General features: G+C 36.0%; 2 protein-coding genes across 4 annotated transcripts in view; one reads left to right on the top strand and one right to left on the bottom strand.

Moving 5' to 3' along the window:
- The first annotated feature begins 1,603 nt into the window (after positions 1-1,603).
- Positions 1,604-4,842, top strand: LOC113238110. The gene is made up of 4 exons (XM_026474835.1): positions 1,604-1,617; positions 2,205-2,353; positions 2,778-2,859; positions 3,873-4,842. Exons 1-4 carry the CDS (start codon positions 1,604-1,606, stop codon positions 4,840-4,842), a joined length of 1,215 nt encoding a protein of 404 aa, XP_026330620.1.
- Positions 4,843-7,560: 2,718 nt separating this feature from the next.
- The window catches only part of LOC113238212, a 66,510-nt gene continuing 59,579 nt past the window's right edge, over positions 7,561-14,491 (bottom strand). For 2 of the 3 annotated variants that reach the window (XM_026475000.1, XM_026475016.1), the window contains one exon: positions 10,559-10,839. In XM_026475000.1, the coding sequence (XP_026330785.1) occupies positions 10,559-10,839 (281 nt within the window). Of the gene's footprint in view, positions 10,840-14,491 lie in introns of all 3 variants that reach the window. The other variant, XM_026475008.1, reaches the window with a different exon arrangement.

Genomic DNA, 14,491 nt, shown 5'->3' with positions numbered 1-14,491 from the left:
GGCAATTTGCGGCGCGGCGGCGTGCTTGGATTGACTCGGGATTTCTTAAAACAGGCCGATACGGGTATTTTAGTTCGAGATTCGTATAATTTTGCGTTTTAATCTTCGATTAAGGCACAATAGCACTATCCTATTCCACTTTAAACTAGACTTCACAAAATAATTGAAAGTCAAAATAAAAACGACACTTTTCCCTCCAAAAGTTCCAGAGCGAATCCGGTGTAGGGTGATAATTAACGTCACGATGAAAAAATCACGATGATCCGCCGGCGCCGTCAAACAGTATCACCGTGACTCGTTCCGAAGGAACGACGTTCCAGTCACAAAGGTGTTCCTCCGTTCCAATAGCTATCCCCGTCACTCACATCACTACATACGTATTTGATACAATGCGCGATCTCCGTTCCGTGGTGACTATGCGCGCCACTCGTTTTAGTTCCCTTCAAATCGGGCCATTTAGGCAATGGGAGTGAATGAAATAGGATGACTTTCTTTGCTCACTCACACTCGTAGGTGCTTATTACTACTAGAAAAGGCGGATGAAAAAAATCTGCAGCAGTTATTACAAACCTATTTATGAACAAAGTAAAATATTTTTGTATATTTGTTTTATTATAGGAAGAACTCTTACTATAATAAAAAAAAGTATTTTATATTTGTGTATAATCTACGTTGTGTATTCTACTAGAAAAATAATTACATTACACTTTATTGCTATTTTTAACAATCCATTAGATTCGCATTAAATAAGTAACAAACAAAATTACATTAAATACAACATCAACTTTTTGAATGGAATTGAAACTTATTACAAAGGGAGTAAAACTTAAATCATTCTATAAAAAACGGCTATAAGTATTAGAAAGAAGCCGCTGGCAAAAACCGTATATCGTGATGTAATAAGTTATAGGCGTGACAAGGTCACGGAAGTAACAGTCGTGACAAAATCACGATGATTTATTACTGTGATTTTTTTGGAACCGGAACGACAGTCACGGCGATAGAAATGTAACGCTATTCCCCATGTCTAATCCGGTGGTGATTTTAACACTTGAATGTTGCCAGATATGGAGAATGTCCATCCTAATTTCCAAAATTTTTAACGGAAGAAAATAATTTTTCATTTTTAACGAAATGAACGCTATTCCACCCAAAAACAGACTAACAAAGATAGAATGGAATGTATTCTAAGCCAGCCTCATAACGAAAAAGGCCCGCCAACGTCATAATAAATCTCGATCTATAAATGGAATAATACCAAGCACAGCACAGGCTGTCATTTTTTTTATTAATATTTTTATGGCTCTGGGTATTTTTATTGAACCATAAAGATTGCTATAATAAAGTAGATTAATATTATGACTACTGTTAAGTAATTGTCTCTATGAACTTCATTTCCGGTAATGTCAGTTTTAGCTCGAATTTCCCTTCTACATCCCCCACCATCTAGCTTCTGCTACTGTACACCTGGTGGCGCACACACACAACGGAATTGTGTTTTCGCGCCCTGACTCATTGGCGATTTGTTTTCCATAGTTGTCAGTTGTGTCCATAATTATATTAAAATTCTAAACGGTTTTATCGTTCGTTAATTTGTGAAATTATGAATGGTACGAGGTAAGTCAATGTATCGGATTCGTCCGATTCTTCCTCGTCGAGCTCGGATTCTCAGCAATATAGATCAGTAGAGACCACGGCCGAAGTTTACGAAGTGCCACCCCGTCTGCCTCCGCCGGAGATAAATAAGCAACGAAAAAGAAATCGTTCGCACTCAAAGGAACGTAGTAATAAACGCCGTCGCTACCAAATGGAGGATACTTTACGCTATTTGACGGAACAAGTAAGTGGTATACAAAATTATATTGCTGCATGTAGTGGTGCATTCCAACCTACATGTCATTCAAGCGTTTATGTGCCCAATCCAAATGAAAATGTAGACTTTGCACCCGATATCAGTGCAGATGTCAGTGGTGAACTATACAACAGTGAAAATTGTGTACAAGAACCGGCGCAAGTCTCCGATCCGGGTACTTTAAAATTTTCCTTAAACACTTTTATGAAAGAACCTTCTATTAAAAAATCTTCACAGATTCATATAGATTTGTTAAATTCCATACAACATTTTAATACTGAAGATTGGAATAATGTACGGTATGCTGAAGTACAGAAACAATACTGCTCCTATCCGTGTTTTACTTATTTAGAACCAACGATGAAATTAGACCTTACGATAAAAACAATTCTCTCGCACTTATCGAGCGTGGCTTCGCTGCTATTACGCAAGCCCTCATAAAGCAGAACGAAACCGCACAAGAATCTTTTAGAGGATTAATGGATTGGGCCACTTCCGCGGGTAATGTTTCTGCCAAGTCTTTGCACGAAAAAATTAATGAATTATTTGTGAAAAGTCATTTTCAAAAAATCAGTAGTGATGTTTTGCAGTTAGCATGTGGTTATAGGGCCGAATTAGTACAACAAAGACGTGATAACATTTTGCGCTCTGTAAAAGATACCTTTTTAAAGGCGGGTTTGCGTAAAATCCCGCCAACTAGCGAGAATTTATTTCATAAACAATCATTTTCTACGGCTATTGAAAAAGCTGGTGGTGTATAGAAAACATTTTGGCCGCTCCGAGCGCCTTCACAAACTAAAGCTGTTGCGCAAGCTCAGCCCCAACAGCAGGCTCAGGTCATGCCTAGTCATGCTTTGAATTATTCAACTAAAATGCCCAGTAATTTGAATTATACTACCTATCCTGACATGGATTTGTTCAACAGGCCGCCTTTACAAGGCACTTGGAATTCTTTTAATCAAGGGCGCGACTACCCTCGCCCCATTTTTAGACCATTTAATTAGCAAGTGAGACCTCGTCAGAGGCCCGCACAAACGTTTCAAAGCCATGATATGTATTCGAGCTCAGGCAGACGTCAAGGAAAGGTATTTGCTCAGTCAAATGTTCGTAGACAGTCAAAAAGAAAATATTGACTATGTCCAATTTGGAGCGGGCCGGTTGCCAGATTTTTTAGATCATTGGCAGGCATTGCAAGCACCTCCAACGGTAATGAAAATTGTACAGAACTATCGCATACCATTTATAGCCAAGCCCCCATTAGCGGTACCAGACCTATTCAATCATTTATCGCAAACACCAGTGTCGCAAGATATGGACGAAATTATAAACCAATTAGTGAAAATGGAAGTTTTAGAACCTGCAGTCCCCAGTTCCAGTTTCGTTTCAAAAATGTTTCTAACACCGAAAAGCGATGGCTCAATGCGTCCAATATTCAATTTAAAAAGATTAAACTATTATGTATTTGTGGACAAAATCAAGCGCATAAATGTGCACAGAGTCGTAACCTTCTTGCAACCACGAGATTGGTTGGTAAAAATAGATTTGTCCAATGCTTATTTCCATCTGCCGGTTTCGAAAACGCATCGGCGCTTCTTAAGAATAATTTACAAACATCAACTTTGGCAAATGACGTGCCTACCTTTTGGCCTAGCATGTGCTCCAAAAATTTTTGCGACCTTGACAAATTGGGTAGCACAGGTTCTACGACAGAAAGGTTTTCGTATAATTGTATACCTCGACGATTATTTACTTGCATGTCAAGACCCCCACCGCCTACAATTTCAAGCTCAGGAGACCATCCGTATTTTAGACCAGCTCGGTTGGAATGTCAACTACGAAAAGTCAGCGTTAATACCACAGATGACCATACAGTACTTAGGCATTAGTTTGGAATCCCCACTCTAACCAAAATAGTTTGCCAGTACAAAAATTTCCTCTCTATTGAGCCCAAAAATGCAAACTTAGAAGAAATTCAAAGCATTGTAGGGTCACTGAACTTTGCAAGTTTTCCCGTACCCAGGGGCCGCTTGAACCACCGAGCGCTTCTAAAACATTGCCAGGAATTACTTCTACAGAACACTCAGCACCGGTATCGGATTCCGGACGCTGCTTTGAAAGAGTTGCAATGGTGGCAAGTAAATTTAGCCCAGTTCTCGCCCATTCACTACCCTCCCGTAACAGAATACCTACTAACAGATGCATCTGCAGCAGGGTGGGGAGCTCAGTTGAACAATCTGAGACTGTCGGGCCTATGGTCCGTAAACGAGGCGAATTCACATTCCAACCAAAGGGAAATGAGGGCCATTTGGTACACATTGAAAGACCATTGTCGGCACCTGGTAGGCTCATCCCTATTAATTCAGAGCGACAATCGAACGGTGGTTTCGTATTTGAGAAACGAGGGTGGTACCAAGTCACACCCCTTAATGGAAATGACTTACAAAATTTTCAATATCTTAGACCTTTACAACATCCATATGGTGGCTCAGTACATTCCTGGCCGATACAACGGAGAAGCCGATCAGTTATCCCGCTTGACCTATCCTCCCGAATGGCATCTACTTCCTCAGATAACGTCCACAATTTTCTCCAAGTGGGGTCGTCCAGTAATAGACCTGTTCGCGTCATCAATAGCCCATGTAGTCCCAGTATACAGCGCACTCGATGTGAGGGATCAAAAAGCTCACTTCCACGATGCGTTCAGCCAGGAGTGGCACTATCCTCTGGCGTGGGTGTTCCCGCCGCCTTTTCTGATTCCACGCGTCCTTCAGCACCTCAACTCGGCAACTGGAATATACTTGATAGTAGTCCCCAGGTGGACGAAAGTGTTTTGGAGGCCAGACTTAAAGAACCGTGCGCTGAGTCCTCCATTCACAATTTGGAACTTGGAACAAGTCCTAGTCGACGCAACAACGAGTCGACCTCCTCCGCTAGTTTCGGAAATTACCCTGGAAGTGTGGAGATGTGGGGGTGGACCAAAAGTCTTGTAGGTTGGTCTCAGGAACAGAAGGAATTTTTGCAAAAAAGTTGGCGTGAAACTTCAATGAGAACGTACAAACCAGCCTGGCAAAAATGGTGCGTATGGGCCACCAGTAATTTTGTAAGTGCCTCAAATCCTAATTGATTGGAGCCGATTTAGCTAGGTTTCTTATAGATCTACATCAGACACAAGGTTTGGCCTACAATACCATATTAGTTTACAAATCTGCTATTTCTATGTTTTGTGACCCAGACGCTGAATCACGTTTAAGTTCACATTTATTAGTTAGACAGGCCTTAAAGGCCATAAGTAATAATCGAAATTCTATTTGTTTTAAAATAAAAACTCCAATATGGGATACTGATGTACTTACTCATTGGTTACAAAATAATATACCGGATACGCGTAGTTTATTCGAGTGTTGTACACGCGCCGCAGTATTGTTGTTGTTATGTTCTGGACGCCGAATACATGATCTGACTTTGCTAAATGTTGGCAACGAAGATTGTATATTTTCAGACGAATCTGTAGTTTTTTGGCCAAAATTTGGTTCTAAAACCGATACAGCAAACAATAGACAATCAGGTTGGCGTATTGTTAAAAATAAAGATTCTTTAGCGCTAGACCCTCTGTTTTGGATTAGAAAAGTCATTGAATTATCTCAACCGAGACGATCTATTTGTAAACTAGATAACTTATTTTTAACAATTTGCGGCCAGCCTAAGGCAGCTTCGCGCACAAATATCCGACCGGCTGTGGCATCTAAGGACTGGGTGCAAAACTGTCCGCTGGACGATATTCTTGCGCGCGGCAATTGGCGATCAGAAAACACGTTCCTTAAATACTATTGTCGTGAAATTCGTGCTCCTCTACCATCTTCTAACACCATGTCGCATCTATTTGTATCGGTCACTAATTGAAATGTCACAATATGGTAGTAAAGTCTTTACTTACTATTGCTACAATACCTATTACCCATTTGCAATGTATAAAAATAATTGCTAATTAGATACACACAATGTTTTTGCATAAAATACAACATCTACTTATATTAATTGTTTATGGATATTTTATTTTGATTTTAATCATCGTTTATGTTTACTTCCACCTAAGGATTTATACCTACTTAGTTATATTTCACAATGTATTTATATTGTGTTACATCGATTTCAGTGATTTATGATTTTGTGAAGGCCATGTTATAAGTTTGGTTCTTTTTGAATTGCAAAGTTACAAAATAGATTTAACTAGAACTTACTTAAAGGTTTTTATTTATTAATCTCCTTACCATCTATGATAACATATTTTTGTGTACCATTTCTTACTCACGTTAGTCAGCATATATGTACCTATACAAACGCATAATAGTTACATTACACATACAATTAAATATCACATTGGCGTTACTGTACACCAGGCGATAACAGACAGATCTCAAATATTTAGGCTTCAAATAACGGTTCAAAAGCTTAATAGCAGCGTTTTACCTAACATTGAAACGCTTATTAAGCGATAACCTTATTTGAAGCCTAACATTCCAATTCTGCCTGGCGAAATAACTTTTTAACACATTTGAGCTCCAATGAGCCAGGGCGCAAAAACACAATCCCGTTGTGAGTGTGCGCCACCTGGTGTACAGTAGCAGAAGCTAGATGGTGGGGGATGTAGAAGGGAAATTCGAGCTAAAACTGACACACTACCGGAAATCAAGTTCGCTACTCTCAAATATTTAGGCTTCAAATAAGGTTATCGCTTAATAAGCGTTTTAATGTTAGGTAAAACGCTGCTAATAAGCGTTTTAATATTAGGTAAAACGCTGCTATCTATTGTATTGTTCTTAGAATAATAACGCATAGAAACCTAGTCCGCACACGCTAAGTGAGGCAAATGAAGCGCGCCCAATGGGCCTACACGAGCGGGCGGGCCTTCAGTGCTCAAGGTCAACTTGCACTGCCAACAGATCAAGAATTTTAGCTAAAAATGACGAAATGTGCTGTAAATGAGTGTAAAAATACGCCAGACAAACATAAAATAGATACTAACATCATATTCCACACTTGTGACAGTTCGTTTGATACGAAACCATCATTCTATGCGTTATTATTCTAAGGTATTATTATTCCCATCGACGTAAATCCATTTTGGATGGCGAAAAAACTCAAAAATATATCGTTGTAGCAACACAATGTATACTAATGTATGTATGTCTGATAATTTAATTATTACGATCATTGTTAAATTTTATTGATTTAGTATATTTAATCGAAATAAAATTAGTAACAAACTTGTTCTACATCATGTCGCGGTTACAAGCATAGAAACAACCACAAATTACAAAGATGGAGACTATGTTAAATTTTATTTCGACTCCGATTAACCTATTTGCAGCTTTTGGGAGTGGAAACCCTTGGTCCATCGGGTGCCGGTGGCCCTCGTCAGTACAAAATTTTATGCAAAAAGACTGTCTGGGAAACCCAAGGGCCGGCTACATCCACCTGGTCCAACGCATTAGCATAGCTATACAAAGGGGAAAGTTGCCAGCATCGAGGCACCTTGCCACGGGGAGCTAGTTTTATTCATATAATTATATAAGCAAGTAATTTTAATTATATAAGAAAAATATTAATTTAGGAATACAATGTCAATGTTCGGGTTTTCTATTCCTAGAAAAATTACATTACCTACCATCAAGAATTCGCAGTTATGTTTAAATAAAAAAGTCACGAAAGTTCCGTTATAAAATTTTCTTTATTCAGCAGAATTCATTCACGAATATACATAATATATTGCAAAAGGACGGAAATTCCAAGAACTTTATATTGAAGTTTGAGATTCAGATATCACTGTTAACATTGTTGAATAAAAACCAGTTTTGTATATAAGAAAAGGAATGCTATAGACTTAGCAACAATAAACTTTCAGTTATGTTTACATTATAAAAATAAAACTTTTTGCAATAGGTTTTAAGCCAAAAAGTAAACATTGCTATGCAAGTACATTAAAATATTCAGTAGGTCCCAACTTTACAAAATTAACAATAATAAACACTCTGATTTTATGCATTTCATACTTAAAGTAATCTATATTATACATCAAAGTAATAATTTGAAAACTAAACTTAAGACCAGAGCTTGGACGGATAGTAAAAACGAAATACCCTTATTTAAAATTGTAGAACTACAAATAAAAGTTACGTGTTAAATAGGTACAATTAAACCTGGAAAGGATTAATATATTTTTCATTTTATTATTTGCTCATAGGTGAAACATCCCAAATTTCTCTTCCACAGTCATGGAACGCTGACGGGGAGCTAGGAAGAAATATATTACTTTTTACTTCAGTGAAAAAAAGTAGTAATACATATGTTTGTCCTACAGCTAGTCACTTTACAGCTGCTTAATTGTTGACCACCACTCGTCAGCTCTGAGCATCTACTACAAGTCTGTATACAGAGGGTCTAGAGTCTTTCAGGGCCGCGATCCTTGAATTTGAAGTGTGACTAAACCTCATATATTTTTTTACAATGGGGCTGCTGTAAGGTGGGATTCAACACTATCGGTAATTCAGTTGGAGGAGCCAGAAAAAAAATTACAAGGGAAATTGTGTGCCACCTGTGAAACATTTTTTCCAAACGTTGGGCAAATAACATAATGAAAATGTACATATAAAATAAGATAATATGTATTAAAACAACTGGTAAGTCTTTATTTTGTCAATATTTTTTTAAAAGGCGAAGGATAAGGCACTATTCAGATATTTAGTATTTTTGTTTGGAAAAGGCACGATTGTACTGGAAAAGTCAGTAAATAAACGTGGACAGTGGTGTCGCTTCTATGACTAACCCAAAAAATAATATTTAAAAGAGGGTTAGGGATGGCAACATTTTTACGTGTCTGTCAAATTGGTTTCAATTTAAAAAAAGTTGCGATTATAAAATAGACACTCTGGGTCTTATTTAGAGCATGGTGGGCTCATTACAATACATAATGTGTACATACAATACTTCTTAAGAAAGTTTTATAACCTTATTGTAACTAAATTTATTTAATAATTCTTACATTGTGATAGTTTGATTGAAATATGTATAGCAAGGTCGTTATAACAACTTCTTTAAAATAAAAGTACGGGGTTCATTTCAAATTCAGGCAAATAATTTAAAGGGCTGTTTGTTCCCTACTTATATAATTAAATTGGAAACATAACATTTTCATTTAACAACATTCTTGTACAGAAACGTAAAATACATAATATAATGTAAAGTAATATAAAAATATTTCCGAGTACATAGTGTTCAAATCGATTTTGATATATAGCAAACAATTTTTCCAAAAAAATTTGCTCAGATGTGCAAAAATCCCTGTATAGGAATAAGAGTGTCCAGGGAACGAGACAGGCGAACATTTTAATCGTTTCCAGACATGCAAAACTGAACACAAAAAGCATGCAGATTAAGAAGAATCAACAATGTTTTTCTTTTTCTTCTGTTACCAGAACCAAAATTGTAATGTTACATTGTAAATTCTACCGTGTCGAAATGTGTTTTGTGTTAAATTTTGCAGGTACTGAAATGTCTTTCGATCCCTGAGAATAACAATAAAAATTGCGTTTATACAACACTTGGTGCTGATTAAAAATACTTACACATAAAGTGTCGACTAAAGATATTACTAACAAAGAACTTTGTTCAAGCCAAATATACAGAAATTGGATGTAAATCTGCAATATCAAAATTGTAAATATATTGGTTTGCACTTAAAATTTAATTTTCTACTTACACTACACAAATTGGACTCGACAACATTGAAATACAAAATAATTTACAGTTAATGAGATATGTAGATTCTTTTTAGATCATAGTCAAAATCATCTGTACATTTCTCGTGGCCGTTAAAAACAAAACAGACAACACCCGAACTCCAAAAGAATTAGGTAAATGACAAAAAACCATTGCGGTTGCATTACGCCATTTAGGCCTTGTGCAATGTGCAGTGCGTAGCCAATCCAGGGTAATTTGTAAAATACTAACGACCTCACTGGACTACATTACAAACATCCGAAACAGCAACTTTTGTTCCATGACTTTTAATAATTCATGAAATTTACTTTCATAAAAAAAATAGATTGCTCTAAAGAATGATAACTATGCATCGTCGGATACAACGCTTGCACGATTGAACTTACTACAAGATACAAATCTAAAGTGTCAGATAGTGCAACAAACACTTATAAGTTCATTTTTGGTATAATTTATTATCTTTTATAAACGGTCATGGACATAGATATGGGACAAAAGTTGTTGCGTATGATGTTAGTATGAATGATAGTTGTTAGTATTTTACAAATAACCCTTTAAAACGCGGATAGCCGCTTTTTTAAATTTTTGCATGGCATGGATTCAAGTACTTCAGTCGAAATTTTTGATATAAACACAGGATAGTAGGTTAAAAATGTGATGTGGCAACTTGTGGTTTTGCCACTAAATATGGAAGTAATTATTTGGCCAGTTTTTTAAACGGACCAGCAATAAAAGTAACTCAGTAGCAACATTAATAGTGCTATGCAGCACCAACGTTGCACAAGGTCTTAATCACCTGAAGTTCACAGTTAATTATAACCTAATGGTTAAATTATTCTCTAAACGATTTTCTCAATCAATATTTACAGGAAAATATCATTGACAAGAGATTCCTTAGTTAGTTTATAACAAATAAAATTAATCTAAGAATTAAACTTCAGTGCTGTGCGTTTGTATCCGTACCTTCTTCTGGCTACCATTTCGATTAAGGGGAGGCGAATGACCGGAGTAGCCGGGATTCTGAATACCTAAACCTCCTGGTTCTCCTTCACGAGGTCTTGGCTTCTTGAGCGAGGATCTGAGCGGTGATCTGGTGATAGTGCTGACATCTGATAAGCCTGTCAGGGTTGTAGCTGTGGTATTCATCGAAGCGACGCTGCCGTGCCCGTTCGTGCTGTATGGCTTCCCTGATGCATCTGTCATTGATATCCCTGAAAATTAAAGCAAATTTTGTGTTGCAGAGCGTGTATATCACAGGTTCCTAAACTTATTGGCTCACCGCCCACTTAGGCAAGGTAAAAAATTTCAACGCCCACCACTATAAAAAATAATTGAAAACACATATTTTTTATATTAATTTAACACAAAAATTCATAAGGAAAAAAATTATATACATATATGTGTAGTGTAGTTTATATAGATAATTCAGGCAGTAGGGACCACTTTGAAAAACTATGGTGTATTCTCACTTATTTAAGGGAGTTAGAGTCCACTAATAATTATTTAAAAATAAAATCATTCCGTTCCATGTAAATATCATGAAATACAATAAAATTAATTTAATAGAGAATATTAATTAATACAGATGAGTATGTACATTACATTCACTTTTCATTTAGTTCAAGTTTTTTATAACATTATCGAGTTCTAAAAAACTAAAACTAAAACATAATAATTAGTACTGAAGTCTTATGTCTGTTTGGGATTTTTCATCAGAGGAAATATAAGTCCTGCATGCGAATAAGTTGAAGATTCATATACAACATACAACGGATACAGCTGTGTTAATGTAGTAATAAATAATTTAATAGTTAGACTGTAATAGTCTCACTGCAAGCCACAGGCCTCCTCTTACAGTGAGAGGGCTGCAGTTTAAGAAGCTCTGTTGCGGATTGAGAAATGCACACAAATTGTCTTGCACATGTGTGAAGGTGAAAACCTTCATGGAAAAGTTCATAGTTAATTTCAAATTAAATTTTGCACATAAATTCTGAAAAGCTCAGAATCAAACGCGACCTCTGCTAGACTGGAGAGGCTACCACGACTTTTTGTTATATTGTAATAATAAAGTGAAACAATTCCATGCGACGCTAAAGTTATAGTGATGTGTGTTGGCGCTTTGGGCGTCCCACAACATAACAAGACTTGTGTGCGTGCATATGAACGCTTCCATTTAGTAAACATAGTTTAATTTAAGTACAGAAGTCCTTTTGGGTGTAATAACGCCTAACGTTGACCCATACATTGCTGCTAACGATTCAACAGAAACAAAATTGCGTGATAATAAACGTTAGTTACTACGGAGTTGCGGTATGCCATCGTATATAGTCTACGATCTGAGCCATTCAATCTATTAGGTCAATATTCTTTTGTTTCTTACCATTCGTTTACTACGTTGACAAACGCTAGAGACCGCGTAAATATTTGTATTGAAACTTGTACTTTTTTTGTGGCTCTACCACAATTTTATATGAAAAATGTTTTAATATAGGTATAAACCATGTGCCATCTGGGTAATTTTCAGGGTTACTTTTCTCGTACTTAATTTCGGTGGCAATTTCTATATTTAACTATTTTAGAATATTATTATCGAGTATTATTTAATATTTGGTTGCAGTAACCTGAAATATTATTTAATATTTCATGATAATTTACTCGAATACTTTAATATTAAAAATTGCCACTGAAATTAGGTAGAAAAAACTAACCAGAAAGTTACCCATCGCTTTTAATGTGTTTTTGACAGCAGCGTGTACAAGCTTAACAAGTTTGTAGTTTGTCCGTAACAAGTTTAATTTCTGATTTTTATGCTGTGCGTGTAGGGTATGGTTGTCCACTTAAGCTCGCGGAGGAACACTGGCTCTCATGTCACAAGTTGCTCTACTGGACAGTCAGGGATCTCGTATTGTAATAACCTTACTTTATATGTTTGTTGTAAGCTAAAATTTAAAAAAAAAATATTAATATAACTTTATATAGTGAAAAACGTACTAAAAACACATGCACACCCCGGACACTCCATACAACGGTCGAAAATTATTTACCTACTACTACTACTGCATACAGCAAGGCGCTATCTGCACACGCGCAAATGTGTGCGTGAAGTGGCAGGGTTACCCATCACTTGCTCGTACTATTTACGTTACGTGGTCAGAGCGGCAACATAGCAAAAGTTGTAACGCGAATCTGTTATCTATAATTCTATTATAGAATCCTAATAATTATACATGTTCATTACGTATTTATATCGAAGTAATATTATAAAAAGTATATTTTTATTAATTCACTAAGTAGAATAATATTTAAGATTTATTTAAAAAATATATTTAAAGCACTTTGGACACGTACCTTTAAAAAAGGTAACCAAAGAATTAGAAATTGCGTGTCCAACTTTATCATTACCTAGTTAATAATTAGGTATATTCACTACGTAATATTTATCGGCAATAAAAATTGAAAATTCGAGAACCCTTGTCTAGCTCACGAAGTTATGGCGTCTTATTATATTGATACAATAAATCTGTATTATATATTACTCTGCACTAAAGAAAACAATAACTGAATGAGTCTCAAGACATAAGTTTATTTACGTACTACGTTTCATCTTTCAAAAAACGAAAGAAATTCCTCTCTTTATCCCGTTTAGATGGTTATACACAGCACAATTCACGGCCATTATAAATAGTAACTTAAAATGATGTTATATATTAACGTACAAATTTCGTAATGAATAAATGAAAACTATATTCAAATATCAAAGCCGTCTTAGCGCGAAAACGGCTCGCCGACAGCCTTGTTCTCGTTCAGTCAATGTGACCGTCAATGTGCGGGGCGTGGTGCGGTATCTAAAGCTAGGGAGGGGCGGAGAGTGTCCGTTCTCATTACTTATTTGTTCTCTGACACATGTTAAAGAACAATGGGAAAATCATAGTTAAAACGAATTCGTTAGCGTCTTCAAATGTCTTAATTACAAGTTGTCTGGAAATAAAATCATATTTAAAAGAAACTCTAATGACTAATTAGTATGTAACCGGACTGATATCTGCAACCATCAGTTTCTTATTTTCTTAACGTTGAGCGACATCTAGCCGCCAAAAAAGTAATTTCAGTATCTACGTATGGGTACGGTCCACATTTGTAATAAGCTAATAAAAGATTAACTACTTCATTACAAAAAATAAAGTCAATAACTTCTCCAAAATGGCACATTAGAAAATGGTAAAACTCACAAAAAAGTTCCCAAAATAAGGGATAGACAGCACGTTTCACAATAAACCATTTGTGTCCGAGTTACCATTGCAATAGTCTGTGGTATGTTATTAACTCAGTTTTTTGTCATGGCTTAACTTCATGCGTTTTGACTATACTATACTATACCAGTATACAAAATAATTTCTTTTGAACTTTCGTCACGTCTCAAACCCACGACATTATTCAGCTTCTATTAACTCTGTTAAAGGCTTCTTTAGTTTATTTTGATGTAATAATACACAAAATACGTAACACATAACCTCCAAAACTTCAAAACTAGAATATCTTTATCTGGACATCTCAGAATGATAAACACTAAACAAAATTTGTTCAGGTATTTCAACTGTATATTTTCACATATTTTTCATAAACAGACGCATACAAATTATGTCAACAAAAATTTATATGGGAGTTTGCCATTGTTCCTTTATACAATTATCTAACGGAACATTTGTTTACTGTGAAATGTTTACTTCATGGGTAATTAATATGTCTATTATAAGAAAGTATTATTTAGGTATGTACATAGATGTCATATACATATTCCATTAATTAAAAGCCAAAGTTTTGGTTACGATCTGCCTAAATGAGTTCCACTCTCGTGGTGGATTA

The sequence above is a fragment of the Hyposmocoma kahamanoa genome, unplaced genomic scaffold, assembly GCF_003589595.1.
Source record: "Hyposmocoma kahamanoa isolate Upper Pololo Valley unplaced genomic scaffold, ASM358959v1 103, whole genome shotgun sequence".
NCBI classification, from domain to species: Eukaryota; Metazoa; Arthropoda; class Insecta; order Lepidoptera; family Cosmopterigidae; genus Hyposmocoma; species Hyposmocoma kahamanoa.
Note: the sequence above shows the minus strand (reverse complement) of the source record. Positions and strands in the feature narration are given on the sequence as shown.

Bases quoted from the DNA above. Each gene is read 5' to 3' on its own strand.
- LOC113238110 (XM_026474835.1), top strand. The intron at 2,354-2,777 runs GTAATGTTTCTG...TTTGTTCAACAG, and splicing joins GGATTGGGCCACTTCCGCGG to GCCGCCTTTACAAGGCACTT. The intron at 2,860-3,872 runs GTGAGACCTCGT...TCCCGTACCCAG, and splicing joins TTAGACCATTTAATTAGCAA to GGGCCGCTTGAACCACCGAG.